The following is a 21,240-nucleotide window of genomic DNA, read 5'->3' as shown; positions in this document are numbered from 1 at the left end:
TACTAGAGGCTGAAAACAGGGGGAGGGAAGAAATCCCCAAAACTAAGAGCCAGAAGAGAGTTTTCTGAGGCAAATTTGGCCTTTCTGCCATATTAGATCATACTAAATGCTGAGGTGACAGAGGGAAACCATGCAGTCCCTGTATTAATATCTAATTTTTTTGATACTATATTTAAATCAATCTCTTCAATCTGATTAGGAAGATAACTCCCTCTAACATTACGCACACTATCATGCTTCTTAGACCTTTTGCATTTAAGTACAAGAGAGCATAAAGAGCATAAAAATACACTGATGGATTTCTAGAAAAGTCTGCTTGACTAATTTGGTCACCCTGACTAGCAGCACTGAAGCTAACCTCCATCAGATCATGTTTGTAGACATGTGGAATGAGCTCAATACAGACTTCCAGGAAAATGGCCATCTCTGTCCTATAGATGGACAAAAACCAAACTGACTGACTGTTGGACACACAAACACAGATAATTCTGTCTCACCTTTCCACATCATTCTACTTGTGAAATCCTGGCCTGAAAGCAATAGTCAGTGAAGCTTACGTGCTGAAGGGATGTATCCACACGGAACTTCACCTGACACCTCACACAGTTGCAAAAGAAAAAAAAAAAAGTAGATTACGGTATTCTGCTAGCAGTTTGAAAACAACAAGCTAACAAGCAACAGAAGAGAGCTGAAATATAAGGAGAGGTTTCACAAAACAATAAACCCATAACCCACACTTCTCTCGGGCTCCATAGGATACTCTGCAATTGATTTCAGAAATTCCCTGGAAAATAGAGATGCCGAAAACAGCAATTAATACCTGGAACATCCTAGAGTGCAATATACTCGTATTGATTTAAAGCTGATTTTTGTGGATTTAGCACTTCATAAGCAAAAGTGCTTATCGCTGTGTATACAGCAGACTGCAGACTTACACAATCAGTTAAATAATAAATTAGTTAAATAGTTTTATTTAAGCACTGTTTTCTCATGTAGAAGTCCTGTTGTTCCTGCAGGCTATTTTCATGCTACTGCAGACTTCCAGCGGCATTTCTGTGTTATTGAGGAAAGGAGGGTTACAGCTCTCTTCTACTTGTTCTTGAAGTAACAGGATGCACGCTCATTTTGGGCCATGTCACTTGCTTTATTTCTAATGCTTTCTGTCACTGACAATTGAAGTTTTGGCGCACAGTGAAACCTAATTATGTCTTACCGGGCAATTTCACCCAAAAAAGACCTCAGTTTTTGAAAAGGTTTGATTTGAAAGAGTGGTTTGAAAGCTCTATAAAAGCATTCTTTTATACATGCTGTTATATGCTATATTAACAATTATATAGTAGTATAAGAAGAACTGCTTAAACACTTCTTTAAAGAAATCAGGTTTCTTTAAAGAAAACATTGAATGAATGTTGGCCACAATACCTATCATAACTGCTGGATTTCAAGCTGACATTTCCCAGAACTGGTATCTCTCAAAGAACGAATTATTAGTTTTGGAAAAACTGAGCATGTTCTAATCATTTAGGAAGAGCTTTTAAAAATCATTTACATCAGCAGCGGCAATCTGGGGTAAATATTTCATATACAAATAGGCTAGTGACAAACAATATGGTTTTTCTTTTGATTAGAAAACATACATTGATCTCTCTAAGTAACAACCCTTCCCTTTTTAAATTAAATTAATTAAAAAACTCCAGAGTTTATAAATGTATTTTAGTCATTGATAACAATGACACAGTAGCAAAAAATTTTACTCAGAGCAGAAAGATATAAATTTTATTCTTGGCTCTGAGGGGGTTTAAGCTTACATTTTTCAGCTCTCAACTGACCTAACTTAAGATATCATCCTGGAGTGCATGCATTAGACGTCTCACATAATCTGTATTCTGCTTTGCATAAGAATATAAAATGAATGAGATCAGAACAAAAGTGAAGACCAGTACTCTACGATCTAATGTGTTCATGTGGTTACAAAGACTTTGAGGGTTCTGGTCCTCTCCCCAGAGACTGTTTATTATTTTACAATTACTGATTTAATCACAATTAATCCATGGCAGAGGGACCAAAACCTGATTCTTGTCTCTCCACAACCAGATGACTGTTCTAATTACTACAAAGCCACACTTCATTTCTTTTGCCAAATGAACTGCAATACTTACTTATTAAAAAAAAAAAAGCAAGGTATTTATTAGTATTAGATTACTAACTTCAGTTCACTCAAGAAAGACTTAACCTTTCTAGGTGATCAGGGCCAACAATACAACAATTAAACACTATGAAAAAGATGCAGCACCACCTATTGGGGATATGTTAGGTGTGCTGATTATTTCAGTTTTAAGTAGTAACAGAGTTTTGTTCTTTGTTGTAATAACCCAGTTATCAGGAAAAAAAACCCAACCAAACAAAACAAAACAGCTAGGGAGACAAGTAGTTTTCCAAAAAGAAGATAAGGGAAGCAAATATTGTACCTGAGACTGTTCATGAACAAACGTGGGGAAAACAACTTAATGGTTTACAGTTGCTTTGTCAAATTCAGAAAAACCCTCCACCTGACTCAGTATGGCACAGTAGGTGCAACTGCAAAAAACAGTGGAAAACAGTTGCAGGAGGGGATGACTGGTTAACAGCACATAAACAGTGACTCAACCCAATCAGGGCAACCTGATTATCTACCAACACTTTCCCTCCCGTGAGAGCTGGAAAGACTTTAACCCGTTGCCTTTGGGTGAAGGTGTTAACATGAATCATAAAATCATTTAGGTTGGAAAAGACCTTTAAGATTGTAAGAGTCCAACCATTAACCTAACACTACCAAGTCCACCACTAAACCATGTCCCTAAGCGCGATAAGGTCTCCCCTGAGCCTCCTCTTCTCCAGACTAAACAGTCCCAGTTCCCTCAGCTGCTCCTCATAAGACTTGTGCTCCAGACCCTTCACCAGCTTCGTTGCCCTTCTCTGCTCCAGTAATTCAATGTCCTTCTTGTAGTGAGGGGCCCAAAACTGAACACAGTATTCGAGTTGCGGCCTCACCGGTGCAGAGTACAGGGGCACGATTGCTATTTCTGATACAAGCCAGGATGCTATTTGCCTTCTTGACCACCTGAGCACACTGCTGACTCATATTCAGCTCACTGTTGACCAACACCCCCAGGTCCTTTTCCACCGGGCAGCTTTTCAGCCATTCTTTCCCAAGCCTGTAGCATTGCATGGGATTGTTGTGACTGAGTGCAGGACCTGGCACTTAGCCTTGTTTTATCTCATACAGTTGGCCTCAGCCCATCAACCCAACCTGTCCAGATCCCTCTGTATAGCCTTCCTACCCTGTTGATGATGATCAACAACCTGAAGTTCATTAGTGTGGCTAATTGCTAAAACCAGGAGATACAGGCTTGTATAGCCAAATTAGCATCCTTCTAGGGACAATGAACAATTTAGACCATTTGAACAGTTTAAACAAGAAAAAAATAATGAACTACTAGAGAAAGAAAGGGAACTGTACAGAGACTAAGGTGGACTGTAGTAAGAAAGACAACCTAAAATGGCTTATCTGCTTTTAAGTCCTCTCACTGTCATACAGTGATTGCTTTTAGGAGACTATGGTATCTATACAGAAGATGTAAGTGATTCTGGGCAAGACAAAGCCCATTGAGAGGCTAAGGAAATCTTGGTTTTGTCTTCTTTTCTGTCAAGCAGTCATATCTTTTCTTCTTTTGGGGCGTGCAAATGTCTTCCCTACCTGTTGGTCTTATATGTGGCTAAGTTTTTAACTCGTGTTGTTTCATGTTTTGAAATGCTGTCTTCAAGTCACAGATACAAGACTTTGCCATTTTGCCTACCCTGCTTGTTCTTGCTTCCTTAGTATTGAGTCACAATATGATGCAGTTTTCTAGAACCACAGAACAATCACTACGCAGACTTTAATGCTAGTTTGTTTTGAACCCAAATATACGCATGCTAATACAGCATAACTTTATAAGCAATTCTGTACCCAATGTCTGGTGAAAATACTATTGTCCTGCTATTAACAGGCTATAGGCCTTATACTAACTCCAGAAGGCCCCAATCCTGGTTCATCAGACCTGCTACTAACTTGTGTGAAAGCTTACTCTGTGAACTGGAACTTGATACCAGGTGTCTCATGCTGTGATATTTAAGTGTGGGATAACAGCAAGGGTCCTGAAACTAAAGGTACAGACAGAACGCAAAGGCCCCCAAACCATCAATAACTCACTTATGGTCCATTATTGGTCATTGAAAAAGTACAGCCTTGAGAGCTGGGACACTGCTGTTTTAAGAAAGGAAGAATCACCTCAGTTTATCCGCACCTTGCTGATGTTTTCCTTTTTTGGCTGGTAAGTAATGCACAAGCATATCCAGCCAAATCTCTGCCACTGCTCTTCACCATCCTCTTAAGTGTAAAATACCCACCTCAGGGACGTTTCATACCCAAGTTACTTGTTTTGTTTATCATGAAGACACTCCTGTGCTATCCTATAACAGCTTGCTAGCAACACAGTTTTATTATCATCCTAAACCAGAACGTTGGTTTTCTGGACCAAGTCGCAGTAACTCATCACCCTGGAACTAACTCACTACCCTGGAATTGTAGAATAGACAGAAGCATGTAGACTTTTTTTTTTTAAGCCCCCATCTATTTGCTATAGATTCATCTAGAATGGAGACTGTTCTGCCACAAAAGGACGGTGATGTGTTAAATAGATTGTACAAAGTATAGACAGTTACAGGATCAGAGGTGAAAAGCACATACCACTGCAGATTTCTAGATCCTACCCCTTGGTCTGCGTCGGAACTGAGCTTCAAAAAGCTTTGGGAAGCAGAAAAACTGGTTTTTAGCTTACTTATTACATAGTGATTTGTTTTCATCATAACTTTATTCTGAGCCCCTACAGAGGAGCCTTATCAGTGTCACTCAATAGATGCAGCAAGACAGCCATGAAGCAAGGATGTAGGCAAATCCCATTTAATTAACATCTTTACCAACCAAAGCCTAAGCTTATGTGAATGTCACATTTAAATTCTAGGTCTTCATATTTTATTTTTTAACAATGCATCAGCATTTTTAATCATTTTTAGCTTAAGGACTGTTATATCAGAACTGTTATCAGTGTTCCTCCTCCCTCTGTTAGGGCCCCCACAAATTTCCATTCGTACTTTCACCACTAAAGCGGAATAGAAAATGCTGGCCCCCATTATTCATCTTTCTTCATATCCACAAGAAATAGAATGCTTGCATACTGTCCCCAAATGCATTCAATTTCAGTACAACAGCACTAAACACGCTGCTCATTGCAACAAGAATCACTGGAATACAGACAACCTGCAAGTTCAGTGAAGCTAGATTTCCTCTACTGTCTAAAGAGAGCAATGATATATAGCCACTATTTAAATCCTGCAAAATAAGTTACTTCCTGTTTAACACAGGATGTTTTCAATGGAGCAGACGTTTCAGATGCTTAATCTAACAGTTTCTTAGGTGGCAGTACCTTTAGATATAAAGTAAAAGCTATCTGAGCAGCTCCTTATGTGGGCTGGTCTAATCTTCAGTTCCTTCCTCACATATATAAATGTAATCTGGTGCAGGACCCGCTTAGGAGGGAATCTTTCTTATTTGAATAGCTTGGGTCTTCTGCAGTTTTTTTAGCCTGTTGACAAGCTGTACATTTCCAGAGATGCTGTAGTAGGAGTTACTCTGAGATCCTGATGCCCTTGAACAAACTCCAGTTTCTGCTTCCTGATATTTGTAACGTATTTATATACTATATATGGACTTCCTTCATAAGCAAATTATGACTGGTCTCTATTACCCTATAATTTTGTGGTTTGTTTGCACCCTTCTGTTACTCATTTCCCAGGCCACCATCATTGGCAAGTTCATTTGATTGAAAAGGAATCTCTTCTTCTCATGTTGCTAGTTTTCACAGTCAGATCGTATCATGGACCTATCGGCGCAGCTCTGAGTGCTTTCACATGGGAGGCCATGGCAACATTGGAGTGAGGGACAGATAAGGCAGGCTCATGCAAAGTCATTTGTGAAATCCCATCCTCAAGCACCTAACAATGACAGAGGTTCCAGGATATTGCATCCTAATGGAAGGATGTATTATTTGCTACTTTGAGTTAGGTACTAAAAATGTAGACATTTGCCCTATGCCTTGTATAGGTAGTAAATGCTTAAATTCAGAGCTGGTGACCCCACTAACAGGGTTAAGCACCCAAAAGTTAAGTGCTGCAACACTCTGCATTTATCATCTCCAGCAGTAAGTAGTGTCAAATCTTCATTTAGTGAAAACTTTGAGTTGTTTCTGATCATGAGGAAGGGATGGATACAAGAGGTCAAATCCCTCTTGCCTACCTCAGTTTTTAGTTGTAATGGTCTAATAAATCCTCAGATTTTTATGAAGGAGCATTACAATAGTAGGCTGTTGGATACGCTTTGCTGGTAATGGAAAATTGTCATTTTAGGATTGTAATCTTTCAAGCTTTTTGCAAATCCTTGAATTATTTTGCTCAAGCTTATTTTTGAAAGTTTGACTTATTTATCATAGAATCATAGAACAGTTTGGGTTGGAAGGGACCTTTAAAGGCCATCTAATCCAGCCCCCCCTGCAATGAGCAGGGACATGTTCAACTAGATCAGGCTGCTCAAAGCTCCAACCAGCCTGACCTTGAACACATCCAATGATGGGGCATCTACCACTTCTCTGGGCAACTTGTTCCAGTGTTTCACCACCCTCATTATAAAAGAAGTCTTGCATATATCTAGTCTGAATCTACCTTCTTTTAGTTTAAAACCATTACCTCTTGTCCTATCGCAACAGGCCTTACTAAAAAGCCTGTCGCCATCTTTCTTATAAGCCCTCTTTTAAGTACGGATAGGCTGCAATAAGGTCTCCCCGAAGCCTTCTGTCCTGGTTTCGGCTGGGATAGAGTTAAATTTCTTCCTAGTGCTGTGTTTTGGATTTAGTATGAGAAGAATGTTAACAACAAACTGATGCGGTTTTTTAGTTGTTGCTAAGTACCCTGTTAGTCAAGGACTTTTCAGCTTCCCATGCTCTGCCAAGTGCACAAGAGGCTGGGAGGGAGCAGAGCCGGGACAGCTGGCCAGTGGGGTATTCCATACCATATGACATCATGCTCAGTATATGAATGGTAGGCGTGTCCCAGGAAGTCGCAATCGCTGTTCTTTGGGCAGTGCTTGGCGGGTGGTGAGCAACTGCATTGTGCATCACTCATTTTGTATATTCTGTCATTATCATTATTATTATTTTCCCTTCCTTTTCTGTTCTATGAAACTGCTTTATCTCAACCCACGAGTTTTCTCACTCTTACCCTTCCGACTCTCTCCCCGTCCCACTGGGGACAGGGGAGTTAGCAAGCGGCTGTGTGGTGTTTGGCTGCCTGCTGGGTTAAACCACGACAGTCCTTTTTGGTGCCCGACGTGGGGCACGAAGGGTTGAGATAACGACACACCTGACCCGAGCGGGTTATTTGCATTTGTTACAAGCATTCATTATATCAGTTTAGTAGTTGCTGGTCACAATGTTTGTTTATTTGTTCTCAGAGTTGTCAGATCTGTACTTGAAGTTTTGGTATGTAGCACCTTACTGGCTGTATATACTGCTGTTTGTTGGTATTTATGTGGGGATTGTCATCTGTGAGAGATGGATTAAGGTTATCATTTTGCTATACTGTGTAACACTGGCTTATGGTATGATAAAAGGAAAAAAAAGGAGAGTTTACCACTTGTGGAAGAAGGGGCAGGCAACTCAAGAAGAGTACAGGGATCTCATTAGGTCATGCAGAGAGGAAATTAGAAAGGCAAAAGCCCAGCTAGAACGCAATCTGGCCACTGTCGTAAGAGACAACAAAAAATGTTTTTACAAATATATTAATAACAAAAAGAGAGCCAAGAAGAATCTCCATCCTTCATTGGATGCAGGGGGGAACATTGCCACCGAGGATGAGAAAAAGGCTGAGGTACTTAATGCATTCTTTGCCTCAGTCTTTAATAGTCAGACCAGTTATCCTCAGGGTATTCAGCCCCCTGAGCTGGAAGACAGGGACGGCGAGCAGGATAAACCCCCCATAATCCAAGAGGAAGTAGTTAACGACCTGCTACGCCACCTGGACACTCACAAGTCTATGGGGCCGGATGGGATCCACCCGAGGGTACTGAGGGAGCTGGTGGAGGAGCTTGCCAAGCCACTCTCCATAATTTATTGGCAGTCCTGGTTAACAGAGGAGGTCCCGGACGACTGGAGGCTTGCCAATGTGACACCCATCTACAAGAAGGCTGAAAGGAGGATCCGGGAAACTACAGGCCGGTCAGCCTGACCTCGGTGCCACGGAAGATTATGGAGCGGTTCGCCTTGAGGGCGCTCACAAGCCATGTGTGGGACAACCAGGGGATCAGGCCCAGCCAGCACAGGTTCATGAAAGGCAGGTCCTGCTTGACCAACCTGATCTCCTTCTATGACCAGGTGACCTGCCTAGTGGATGAGGGAAAGGCTGTGGATGTGGTCTACCTGGACTTCAGTAAAGCCTTTGACACTGTCTCCCACAGCATTCTCCTAGAGAAGCTGTCGGCTCATGGCTTAGACAGGTACACTCTTCGCTGGGTAAAAAGCTGGCTGGACAGCCGAGCCCAGAAAGTTGTGGTAAATGGAGTTAAATCCAGTTGGCGGCCACTCACAAGTGGTATTCCCCAGGGCTCAGTTTTGGGGCCGGTCTTGTTTAATATCTTTATATCAATGATCTGAATGAGGGGAATGAGTGCTCCCTCAGTAAGTTTGCAGATGACACCAAGTTGGTCGGGAGTGTTGATCTGCTCTAAGGTAGGAAGTCTCTGCAGAGGGACCTGGACAGGCTGGATCGATGGGCCAAGGCCAACTATATGAGGTTCCACAAGGCTAAGTGCCGGGTCCTGCACTTGGGCCACAACAACCCCAGGCAACGCTACAGGCTTGGCGAAGAGTGGCTGGAAAGCTGCCCAGAGGAAAAGGACCTGGGGGTGCTGGTGGACAGCCAGCTGAACATGAGCCAGCAGTGTGCCCAGGTGGCCAAGAAGGCCAACAGCGTCCTGGCCTGTATCAGAAATAGTGTGGCCAGCAGGACTAGGGAAGTGATTGCGCCCCTGTACTCAGCACTGGTAAGGCCGCAGCTCGAATCCTGTGCTCAGATTTGGGCCCCTCACTACAAGAAGGACATTGAATTGCTGGAGCAGAGAAGGGCAATGAAGCTGGTGAAGGGCCTGGAGCACAAGTCTTATGAGGAGCGGCTGAGGGAACTGGGACTGTTTAGTTTGGAGAAGAGGAGGCTCAGGGGAGACCTTATCGCGCTCTACAACTGCCTGAAAGAAGGTTGTAGTGAGGTGGGTGTTGGTCTCTTCTGCCAAGTAACAAGCGATAGGATGAGAGGAAATGGCCTCAAGTTGCGCCAAGGGAGGTTTAGACTGGACATTAGGAAAAATTTCTTTACTGAAAGAATGGTCAGGCCTTGGAACAGGCTGCCCAGGGAAGTGGTGGAGTCACCATCCCTGGAAGTATTTAAAAGATGTGTAGATGAGGCGCTTAGGGACATGGTTTAGTGGGCATGGTGGTGGTGGGTTGATGGTTGGACTCAATGATCTTAGAGGTCTTTTCCAACCTTAATGATTCTATGGTATCCCTTCAAGGAAGATGTTATATATCGCCTAAGCAAATGGACCACTATGGAAAGAGGTATCCAGTACCTGAGAGAATTAGCCGTGCTGGAGGTGGTTTATAGTGACCTGGACAATGAGCAAGTACCCAAAGATCCAGATGACGTCCAGTGCATGTGACCCATGTGGCGGAAGTTGGTGTGGAAGGTACCAGCATCGTATGCCAATTTGTTGGCAGTACCATCCTGGAAAGAGGAAGAAGCACCAACAGTGGATGATGTGGTTGGCAGACTCCGGGAATACGAAGAAACTGTCTCCTCCTCCCTTGTCTCGGCTGTGGAGAAACTGTCCCAGGAGGTCCAGCAACTCGAAGAGGGTATGACCTATTCTCCACCTGTACAGACCAGTATCTCAGCCACTAGGAGTCAGTGTTTTTCTGCTCAAGAGAGAGGGTGTAGAAGGTACGCACCACAGGGCACCCTGTGGTTTTTGCTTGCATGACCACAAAAAGGACATGAGGAAGTGGGATGGGAAACCTACCTTGACCCTAGAGGCACGGGTACGTGAGTTGCAAGGAAAAACAATCACACAAGGGGGTTCTCCCAGGAAAAATGCTGCTCCAGTTTTCAGGAAACAATGGTCCAGTTTCCAGCGAACAGTTCCCCAGACAGAGCAGAAGGACTGATCTTACTTTGGATTGTAACGCAGAAATTCTTGACTCGCATTTGCAAGAAGTGAGTAACGAATACTATGACCAGAACTAGAGGGGCCCTGCCTCCAGCCAGGTGGAGGAAAGGGACAACCGGGTTTACTGTGTGGATTCGATGGCCTGGCACATCAGACCCACAGGAGTATAAGGCTCTCGTAGACACCGGTGCACAGTGTACCCTGATGCCATCAAGCTATAAAGGGGCAGAACCCATCTGTATTTCTGGAGTGACAGGGGGATCCCAAGAGTTAACTGTATTGGAGGCCAAAGTGAGCCTGACTGGGAATGAGTGGCAGAAGCACCCCATTGTGACTGGCCCAGAGGCTCCGTGCATCTTTGGTATAGACTACCTCAGGAGAGGGTATTTCAAGGACCCAAAAGGGCAGCGATGGGCTTTTGGTGTAGCTGCCCTGGGGAGGAAAATAAACAGCTGTCTACCTTGCCTAGTCTCTCGGAGGACCCTTCTGTTGTGGGGTTGCTGAGGGCTGAAGAAAAAAGCAAGTAGTAACAAGTACCAATCACTACCACAACAGTGCACCGGCGGCAATATCGCACCAACCAAGATTCCCTTATTCCCATCCATAAGCTGATTCGTCGACTGGAGAGCCAAGGAGTGATCAGCAAGACTCGCTCACCCTTTAACAGTCCCATATGGCCAGTGCGAAAGTCCAATGGAGAGTGGAGACTAACAGTAGGCTATTGTGGCTTGAACAAAGTCACGCCACCACTGAGTGCTGCTGTGCCATACTAGAAGTCTAACACAAACCGGAGTCAAAGGCAGCCAACCGGTATGCCACAATTGATATTGCTAATGCCTTCTTCTCAATCCCTTTGGCGGCAGAGTGCAGGCCACAGTTTGCTTTCACTTGGAGGGGCGTCCAGTACACCTGGAATCGACTGCCCCAGGGGTGGAAACACAGCCCTACCATTTGCCATGGACTGATCCACTCCTCACTGGAACAGGGTGAGGCTCCGGAACACCTGCAATACATTGATGACATCATTGGGGGGGGGGGGGAGCAGAGCAGAAGACGTTTCGAGAAAGGGAAGAGAATAGTCCAAATCCTTCTGAAGGCCGGTTTTGCCATAGAACAAAGTAAGGTCAAAGGATCTGCACAGGAGATCCAGTTTTTAGGAATAAAATGGCAAGATGGACATTGTCAGATCCCAATAGATGTGATCAACAAAATAACAGCGATGTCTCCATCAGCTAGCAAGAAGGAAACACAAGCTTTCTTAGGTGGTGTGGGTTTTTGGAAATGGATATCCCAAATTACAGTCAGATCGTAAGCCCTTTCTATGAAGTGACTTGGAAGAAGAACAATTTCAAATGGGGCCCTGAGCAACAAGAAGCCTTTGAACAAATTAAATGGGAGATGATAGTTCATGCAGTAGCCCTTGGGCCAGTCCGGGCAGGACAAGACGTAAAGAGTGTGCTCTACACCCAGCCGCAGAGGCCCTACCTGGAGCCTCTGGCAGAAAACACCAGGGGAGACTCGAGGTTGACCCCTGGGGTTTTGGAGTCAGGGATATACAGGATCCGAAGCCCACTATACTCCAACTGAGAAGGAGATATTGGCATCATATGAAGGGTTCAAGCTGCATCGGAAGTGGTTGGTACTGAAGCACAGCTCCTCCTGGCACTTGGACTGCTGGTGCTGGGCTGGATGTTCAAAGGGAGGGTCCCCTCTACACATCATGCAACCAATGCTACGTGGAGTAAGTGGGTTGCACTGATCACACAACAGGCCCGAATAGGAAATCCCAGTCACCCACGAATCTTGGAAGTGATTACAAATTGGCCGAAAGGCAAAGATTTTGGAATATCCCCAGAGGAGGAGGTGACGCGTGCTGAAGAGGCCCCACTGTATAATAAACTACCAGAAAGCGAGAAGCAATATGCCCTGTTCGCTGATGGGTCCTGTCGTCTTGTGGGAAAGCATCGGAGGTGGAAAGCTGCTGTATGCAGTCCTATATGACAAGTCACAGAAACTGCTGAAGGAGGTGAATCAAGCCAGTTTGCAGAGGTAAAAGCCATCCAGCTGGTTTTGGATATTGCTGAACAAGAAAAATGGCCAGTACTTTATCTCTATACTGACTCATGGATGGTGACAAATGCCCTGTGGGGGTGGTTGCAGCAGTGGAAGCAGAACAACTGGCAGCGCAGAGGTAAACCCATCTGGGCTGCCGCACTGTGGCAAGATATTGCTGCCCAGGTAGAGAACCCAGTTGTAAAAGTACATCATGTAGATGCTCATGTACCCAAGAGTCGGGCCACTGAGGAACATCAAAACAACCAGCAGGTGGACCAGGCTGCTGGCTCAGGTGGATCTGGACTGGCAACATAAGGGTGAATTATTTATAGCTTGGTGGGCCCATGACACCTCAGGCCATCAAGGAAGAGATGCAACATATAGATGGGCTTGTGATCGAGGGGTGGACTTGACCATGGATGCTATTGCACAGGTTATCCATGAATGTGAAATATGCGCTGCAATCAAGCAAGCCAAGCGAATAAAGCCTCTCTGGTATGGAGGATGATGGTTGAAATATAAATATGGGGAGGCCTGGCAGATTGATTATATCACACTCCCACAAACCCACCACGGCAAGTGCTATGTGCTCACCATGGTGGAAGCAACAACTGGGTGGTAGGAAACATATCCTGTGCCCCATGCCACAGCCTGGAACACCATCCTGGGCCTTGAAAAGCAAGTCCTATGGCGACACGGCACCCCAGAAAGAATTGAGTCAGACAACGGGACTCATTTCCGAAACACCCTCATAGACACCTGGGCCAAAGAGCATGGCATTGAGTGGGTCTATCACATCCCCTACCATGCACCAGCCTCTCGGAAAATCGAAAGATAGAATGGACTGCTAAAGACTACGCTGAGAGCAACGGGTGGTGGGACATTCAAGCATTGGGATACACATTTAGCAAAAGCCACCTGGTAGTCAACACCAGGGGATCTTTCAATCGAGATCAAAACTTCTGCGTACTGTAGATGAAGTCCCTGTCGTGCACTTAAGAAATAAACTAGGGAAGACAGTTTGGGTTACTCCTGTCTCAGGCAAGGGAAAACCCATCCGTGGGATTGCTTTTGCTCAAGGACCTGGGTGCACTTGGTGGGTAATGCGAAAGGATGGGGAAGTCCGGTATGTACCTCAAGAGGATTTGATTTTGGGTGAAAATAGCCAATGAACTGAATTGTATGATGTTAATTATTATATGATATTGTATATCATTATTTCTATAGTTGCTATCAATGGTATTGCAGTAAGAATCACCCAGATTAATGAAGAATGAACTCTGATGAAACCGAGCAAAATGCAACGATGATAGAACCGGATGAGTGCAGCAATAATGGAATCAGAACTGGCTTCAGGATGCAACAATCCAACACCACACACCATCTCTCCTGCCCTAAAAGACTGTTATGACAGATGGAGCCCAAAGTCATGGACTAAATGAACTCAATGTACATTTTAGAGGGATGGCCTATAGACTAAGGGAATGATATCTATGCGTATACATCAAAAGACAAGAAAGGTGGTGGTGATTAATTGGAATGTATCGGAAAACGTGAGACCTAGGCATGACGTAGATGGTATAGAATAAGGGGTGGATACTGTCCTGGTTTCAGCTGGGACAGAGTTAAATTTCTTCCTAGTGCTGTGTTTTGGATTTAGTATGAGAAGAATGTTAACAACAAACTGATGCGGTTTTTTAGTTGTTGCTAAGTACCCTGTTAGTCAAGGACTTTTCAGCTTCCCATGCTCTGCCAAGTGCACAAGAGGCTGGGAGGGAGCAGAGCCGGGACAGCTGGCCAGTGGGGTATTCCATACCATATGACATCATGCTCAGTATATGAATGGTAGGCGTGTCCCAGGAAGTCGCAATCGCTGTTCTTTGGGCAGTGCTTGGCGGGTGGTGAGCAACTGCATTGTGCATCACTCATTTTGTATATTCTGTCATTATCATTATTATTATTTTCCCTTCCTTTTCTGTTCTATGAAACTGCTTTATCTCAACCCACGAGTTTTCTCACTCTTACCCTTCCGACTCTCTCCCCGTCCCACTGGGGACAGGGGAGTGAGAGAGCAGTTGTGTGGTGTTTGGCTGCCTGCCAGGTTAAACCACAACACCTTCTCTTCTCCAGGCTGAACAACCCCAACTCTCTCAGCCTTTCCTCATAGGAGAGCTGTTCCATCCCCCTGATCATTTTTGTGGCTCTCCTCTGGACCCACTCCAACAGGTCCATGTCTTTCTTGTCCTGAGGACTCCAGAGCAGGACGCAGTACTGCACGTGGGGTCTCACCAGAGCGGAGTAGAGGGGCAGAATCACCTCCCTCGACCTGCTGGCCACGCTTCTTTGGATGCAGCCCAGGATATGGTTGGCCTTCTGGGCTGCGAGCGCACATTGTTGGCTCATGTCCAGCTTTTCATCCACCAGTACCCCCAAGTCTTTCTCAGCAGGGCTGCTCTCAATCCCTTCATCCCCCAGCCTGTATTGATACCGCGGGTTGCCCTGACCCACGTGCAGGACCTTGCACTTGGCCTTGTTGAACCTCATGAGGTTCACACAGGCCCACTTCTCGAGCTTGTCCAGGTCCCTCTGGATGGCATCCCATCCCTCAGGCATGTCAATAGCACCACTCAGCTTGGTGTCGTCTGCAAACTTGCTGAGGGTGCACTTGATCCCACTGTCTATGTCATTGATGAAGATATTAAACAGTACCGGTCCCAATACGGACCCCTGAGGACCACCACTTGTCACCGATCTCCATCCACACATTGAGCCGTTGACCACTACTCTCTGGATGTGACCATCCAGCCAATTCCTTATCCACTGAATGGTCCACCCATCAAATCCATATCTCTCCAGTTTAAAGAAAAGGATGTTGTGGGGGACCATGTCAAAGGCCTTACAGAAGTCCAGACAGACGACATCCATAGCTCTTCCCTTGTCCAGTGATGTAGTCACTCCACCACAGAAGGCCACTAGGTTGGCCACTAGACTTGCCCTTGGTGAAGCCATGCTGGCTGTCACAAATCACCTCCTTGTCCCACCAAGTTTCAGTAATGGCAACTAGGTCGTACCCTTCTAGCAGCATGATGGCTTCCAACTCCTCCTGTTTCTTGCCCATGCTGCGTGCACTGGTGTAGAGGCACTTCAGCTGGGTTGTCTGCCATGTCACTTTCTTAAAAGAACCCCCCTTAATTCCTTTGAGGTATTTCACTGGTGTTCCCCTGCTGCATCCTATTATCTCAGGAGCCCCTGGCTCATCTCCATAAGACTTCAGGTGTGCTCCAGTATACTCAGCAAGTCTCAGAGCAACAGGCTGAGAGCCCTCACTAGCACCCCATTCCTCTAACCTTGGCATGTCGTCCCATGGCTTGCCTGTCACGGGCGAGCCTGATATTATCCCCTCTTCCCCTTCAAGTCTAGTTTAAAGCTCTGTCAATCAGCCCTCTTCCCCCTTTGAGAAAGATGAATCCCATCCAACACCAGCAGGCCTGGTGCCATGTAGAGCATCTCATTATCGAAAACCTCGAAATTGTAGCAGTGATACCAGCCACGAGCCATGTATTAACAGACTGTCCATGTCTGTTTCTTCCAGTGTCACTGCTCACAACTAGAAGGATAGAGGAAAAAATTACCTGTGTACTAGATTCCCTTACCAACTGTCCCAAGGCCCTGAAGTCTCTTTTGATTGCCCTTGGACTACGTGTTGCGACTTCATCGCCACCCACATGGAAGAGCAGTAATGGGTAATGGTCCAAGGCCCGTACCAGGCTAGGAAGCTTCCTAGCGATGTCCTTAACCCAGGCCACAGGCAGGCAGCAGACTTCCCTAAGAGGACGCTCTGTTCCCCTCAGAAGGGAGTCGCCTACAACTATAACCCATCTTTTCTTCCTCATGGAGCGGTCATGATACAGGGGCTAGGCCTTTCTGACCTTGGGAACACCTCTGGTGTAGATGGACCATCATCTACATCATTCATTGACTGACCTTCCACATTCTCATACCTATTGTACAGAGGCACCTAGGAAGGCGAAGCAGGCAAGGAGGGGGATCGCCTGCCGCCCCGAGTGTGGATTTGCCTCCCTTCACTCCCTTCCTTTAAGCTACTGCCCGGTGTGGGAGGGAAGATAGAGGATCCCTTTGATCTTGGTTTTTTTCTGGTGGCTGTTCCTGTTTCTGTCTCAGGGAGGTCAGAGCATGGTTCTACCAGTCTGTCTCTTTCTCAGACTCCCTGATGCTCCTTAACCTTTCTACTTCCTCTTGTAGCTCTGCCACCAGGCTGAGCAGGTGGTCCACTTGGTAACACCTCACACAGCTGTTCTCACTATTGCTATCCATTACCAGTGAAAGCCTCTAGCACTCCCTGCAGCTTGAGACCTCAATGGCTGCAAATTTTCGTGGGAGCTCTGTCTGGGTTGCCACATCAGTTCTGGTGAGTGCAGAAAACATGGTTTTCTCCCGGGTGGATTCCATAGCTAAGCTCCTTCTGGGAAGGTGGTGATCACTAATTGAACTGACCTTTTGAGCTGGTAGGATGATGATGTCCTTCCTGCGCAAACTGCTGCGCCATACCGTTTGCCCGCGCTAGTCGCTAGCGCGTCCTAGGCTGCTTTTTATGGGGGGGGGGGGGGGGGGGGGCGGCGGGTCGCGGTTGCTCTAGCAACGCCCTCGTGAGCGTCTCTCGCGAGAGCTGCAGGCTCCTGGCTACCCCGGCGTTTCTTTGCCTCGGGAAACCCTTATGTACGCCGGCATCTGCCGCTCCGCTGCGGACCGGGACGGCTCCGGAGTAGCTCGCATCAACAACATTCTGAAAAAATGCTGTTTAAGTAACTTCACTCTTGTCTGGAAGTCGGTTGATTGTATATAAATAGAAAATAAAGCTCGGTTTTGGTGGGGAAGATATTTTGATTCAGTTAAGTACCCACCTCTCGCTCAAAATAATTATTTTCTCTGCCCCTTTTGACAAAATATTTTCAAACCAACCTCCCATCTTTCTGGAGGAATTAAAAACATGCCTATCTTGCCAATTCACCATTTAAAATAAAAATCTGCAGTCCTGACTGATTCAGTTGAAATCCCTCTGTTGATGTCGCTGTTACCTGGACCACAGTTTGAAGGGGACTTCATTTGCTGAAAGAGCAACAGATAGAGCACAATTGATTCAGCACCTTCTCAAAGGTCTAAATCCATCCTGTGTGCCAGGACTCCGAGCAAGCGCTGTGGCACATAAACTCCGTGACTCTTCCGTGATACCCATCAAATGTGCATCTGTCAAGAACACATAAAAATTAGAGAACATTTATTTTTCATAATCTGATTATTCTTTCAGAGTGAAATGCTGGAATTTGCTAAGGCTCATAAGGTTACAAAGTTCTGTAGAAGTCGGGAAGTGTGAAGTTTTCACAAATGACTCATTCTGCCTCTCCTATTTTCATTTTTTTACATATGCACATTACAGAAAATTTTTGCATTTAACACCCTAAATAACAGCACTGATTAAATCCAGAACACGGTACATATTGACATTTTTTTGGAGAACATTAACAAAAATTGGCAGTTCTGTATTCTGATGTAAATGGTATTAGTTTGTATCTCCATCGAAGGTCTGGGGACACCGCCCGACACACAGAAAAAGCAGGTCCCAGCCATTCCCGTCCACCGCGTTAACCTCTTGGTCAATCGTTACGTCAACGGTATCGGCTCTGATGAGTATTCCGTATTGTATTTTTCTTTTTTTGGTAGTTCACAGTCCATAATCCCTCTTTTATGTATAATAACGACACATCTTGAGACGATTTTTTTTTCTGACAAGGAGGGGGAAGAAAAAGATCTCTACGGGAAGACAACATCTCTAACGTGGAGGACTCCTGCAGCGCCGCTCCGGAGCGCGGAGAGCCGCGGGGAAGCTGGCAGTGTGCCTGCCTGCCCGGGAAGGTAAGGGCCTTTCCCACGGGCCGGGCGGGGCCGCTCAGCGCCGGGACACAGGCAGGACCCGGCTCCGCACCCACGTCGGCCCCAGGGGGAGGGAAGCAGCAGCAGCGCCGGAGAAGACGGGCAGGGAGGCGGACAGGGAGGCTTAGCGCCCCCCGGAGGCCGTACGACGCTGCCTGGGCTGGGCCGGGCCGGGCCGGGCCGCGCCATGGCCGCTCTGGTCCCGCTACGCCCATCCGAGCCCTTCAGACGCTCCCGTCATCCTCCGCTACGCTGCGATTGGCGGAGCGCTTCCCTGAGGGCATTGGTCAGGGCTGCCCTGTCCGTCACGGGTTGGGCAGCCGTGCTGACGATTTTGTTGCGTCTCAGTTCGCCGGGTCTGCGATTGGCTCAGGGCGCCATTATAAAGCTCCCCCGTAACCACGCGTCCCTTTTCCTCCCTGGCGGCCCAAGGTGCTGTGTTCTTCAGCTGAAGCTAAGGCCGTCCCACCCCGGCGACTGGCACCGCGCCCCTACCATGGCCTCCGTCTCCGAGCTCGCCTGCATCTACTCCGCTCTAATCCTGCACGACGACGAGGTCACCGTCACGGTGAGTGCGGGCCCCGGCCCCGCCGGCACAAGATGGCGGCGAGCCGCGGCATGGCCGGCGGCGGGGCGGGAGGCGGCGGGGCCGGGCTGGCTGCTGAGCGCCGCTGTCGTTGCAGGAGGACAAGATCAACGCGCTCATCAAGGCGGCCGGAGTGAACGTGGAGCCGTTCTGGCCGGGCCTCTTCGCGAAGGTGGGCGAAAGGGAGCGCCGGGTCGGGCTGGCGGGCGAGCCGCGGGCTGGCCGGTATGCCTTGGGCATCTCGGGGGGAGTGAGGGGTGAAGGCAGGGGCGGCGGGAGGCGTGTGGGGACGTCCCCGTCTCGGTGTGGGGGTTTCTGGGTGCAGATCACAACCAAACAACGGCTCCCCGGCCGTGCTGACTTGATAGACCCCTAGACGTTTAGTTTTGAAATGCTGCCTTTAACGAACGTAAAAAGCACTGGGTTATGGTGACTCCGCTGGTGGGAGTGCAGCAGACTCCTGGTTTGTCACGGTGCGGTTTAATCACTGCACTCATGGCATGACTTAGCAGGTGTACAGGACTGAAGCAAAGCTGCCCCACGCACCCTGTGTTAACGAGGCTTTACTGCTACTTGTTCTCCCTAGGCTCTAGCTAATATCGACATCGGAAGCCTGATCTGTAACGTAGGAGCTGGTGGTGGTGGTGCTCCAGCTGCAGCTGCACCTGCGGGCGGTGCTGCACCTGCGGGCGGTGCTGCCCCTGGTAAGTGGGCTTCTGTGTCCAATGTAGCCATCTTCAGCTGGAAGAAATACTTGGTTAAAAAGCTGCTTGTTACCAGCTTGAGAGTCAGACTGGCTCTTCCTCTTGCAATTTTAATGCGGTTTGTGCTTTGTAGTATGCAAGTGGGTGTTCTAGAGCAAAACAGACCCTCACCTTTAGAAAGGCTGGAATTGCACTTGGAGTCAGTGTACAGGATCAGTGTTACCTCAGAATTAAGGCTGATCTTCCTGTACATCACCAGGATCTCCTCATGATGGCTAGAGGGGAGAGCACCTGCTTTTTAAAGTTTTTCAGATTTGATAGGAATTAATTTTGAAGGCACAAACCCACTTCCCTAATAGAGGAAGCACTAGTCTCTTTGGGTTGTTAGCTTAGCTTGTTAGGATTGCTCAGCTCTTGCTTCTTGATGTTACATTGTATGTGAAGTCTTTTGTGGCATGTGACTTTTATGAGCTGATAAAATGGAAAAAGCTTTAAATGGAAAAATTCCTTTCTCCTTTTCTAGCCGAGGAGAAGAAAGAAGAGGAAAAGAAAGAAGAATCAGAGGAATCTGATGATGACATGGGCTTTGGTCTTTTTGACTAATTAGTTTTGTACCTGTCTATAATAAAGAACATCTACATGTACTCTTGTCTCTAATATGGATGCATGTGAAGGGGAGTGGATGAAGGATGGCCAGGTTACCTGCAGGTACCGAAACTGCTGTCATCCCATGTTAATCTAGGGTTTTACAACTTCACTTGTTGGTTTTTCATACTTAACATACCCATAGCACAGTGACAGTTACAGCTCTAAATTGTATTCATAGCGTACGGACAAAGGTGGAAATGTAATCACAGTGCATGTGGGATGTAGTAACAGCTTGGGTAGGTACAGAATGTGGTCACGTTTCGCAGAAGTGCTGTGACTTGGTTGGTACTGCAGTCAGGAGCTGCTTGTGCTGCAGCCTCTCTGTGAAGCTGCAACGTGTCTAATGCTTTAGCAACAGCGCAGCTTCCATCTCGGGCAGTTTCTAGCACCAGGTGATTTGACCTGTTCAGGGGCAGCTAAGAGCTGTGGCACGGCAGGGATTGCGTGCATTTCATGGTGGAGGACACTTGTTGAGCTGAAGAGTGGGGAAAAAGGCTGAAATTCTCAGCTAAAGGCCCTTGTTGGAGGCTAAAGCTAGGATACTGTTTATTCATGAGTCGGTATAATTTAAAAGCAGATTGAGTCTTGCAGTGCTAGGCACCAAGGCACCAAGCCTAGGTTGTGTAAGGTGTGTAATTTTTTTTGCCTTTCCACCAAGAAAGTTAAGGAGCATCTCTGAAAACTGCTTTGAAGGGTAGGTGTGGAAGATTGTGTATCTTTACATATGAAAGGAGTAACTTAAAAAGTATGTAATTCTAAAACAACTTTTGAACAGGACTTTACCAGAGAACTGAGCAAGGTAAGGGGCTGTCTTTCTAATGTGTATTCTAAAATATTAAATGAAAATTATGCATTAGCAAAATGTTCAAGTGTGTAAGGACTCCAAAGTTGCGTAGGAGGGTTGTTCCACATCTAGACCTACGATGGAAGCACTCTGCACTGTCCCATCT

The 21,240-nt window shown here is 46.5% G+C and overlaps 1 protein-coding gene across 1 annotated transcript; it reads left to right on the top strand.

The window, feature by feature from the left end:
* The first annotated feature begins 18,683 nt into the window (after positions 1-18,683).
* On the top strand, positions 18,684-20,286 carry RPLP1 (ribosomal protein lateral stalk subunit P1). Its single transcript, XM_075141096.1, has 4 exons — positions 18,684-18,920; positions 19,036-19,110; positions 19,525-19,642; positions 20,166-20,286. Exons 1-4 carry the CDS (start codon positions 18,849-18,851, stop codon positions 20,243-20,245), a joined length of 345 nt encoding a protein of 114 aa, XP_074997197.1. The 5' UTR covers positions 18,684-18,848; the 3' UTR covers positions 20,246-20,286.
* The last annotated feature ends 954 nt before the right edge of the window (positions 20,287-21,240 follow it).

The sequence above is a fragment of the Calonectris borealis genome, chromosome 2, assembly GCF_964195595.1.
Source record: "Calonectris borealis chromosome 2, bCalBor7.hap1.2, whole genome shotgun sequence".
NCBI lineage: Eukaryota > Metazoa > Chordata > Aves > Procellariiformes > Procellariidae > Calonectris > Calonectris borealis.
The sequence above is the reverse complement of the archived record's forward strand: the minus strand, read 5'-3'. Positions and strand labels throughout refer to the sequence as shown.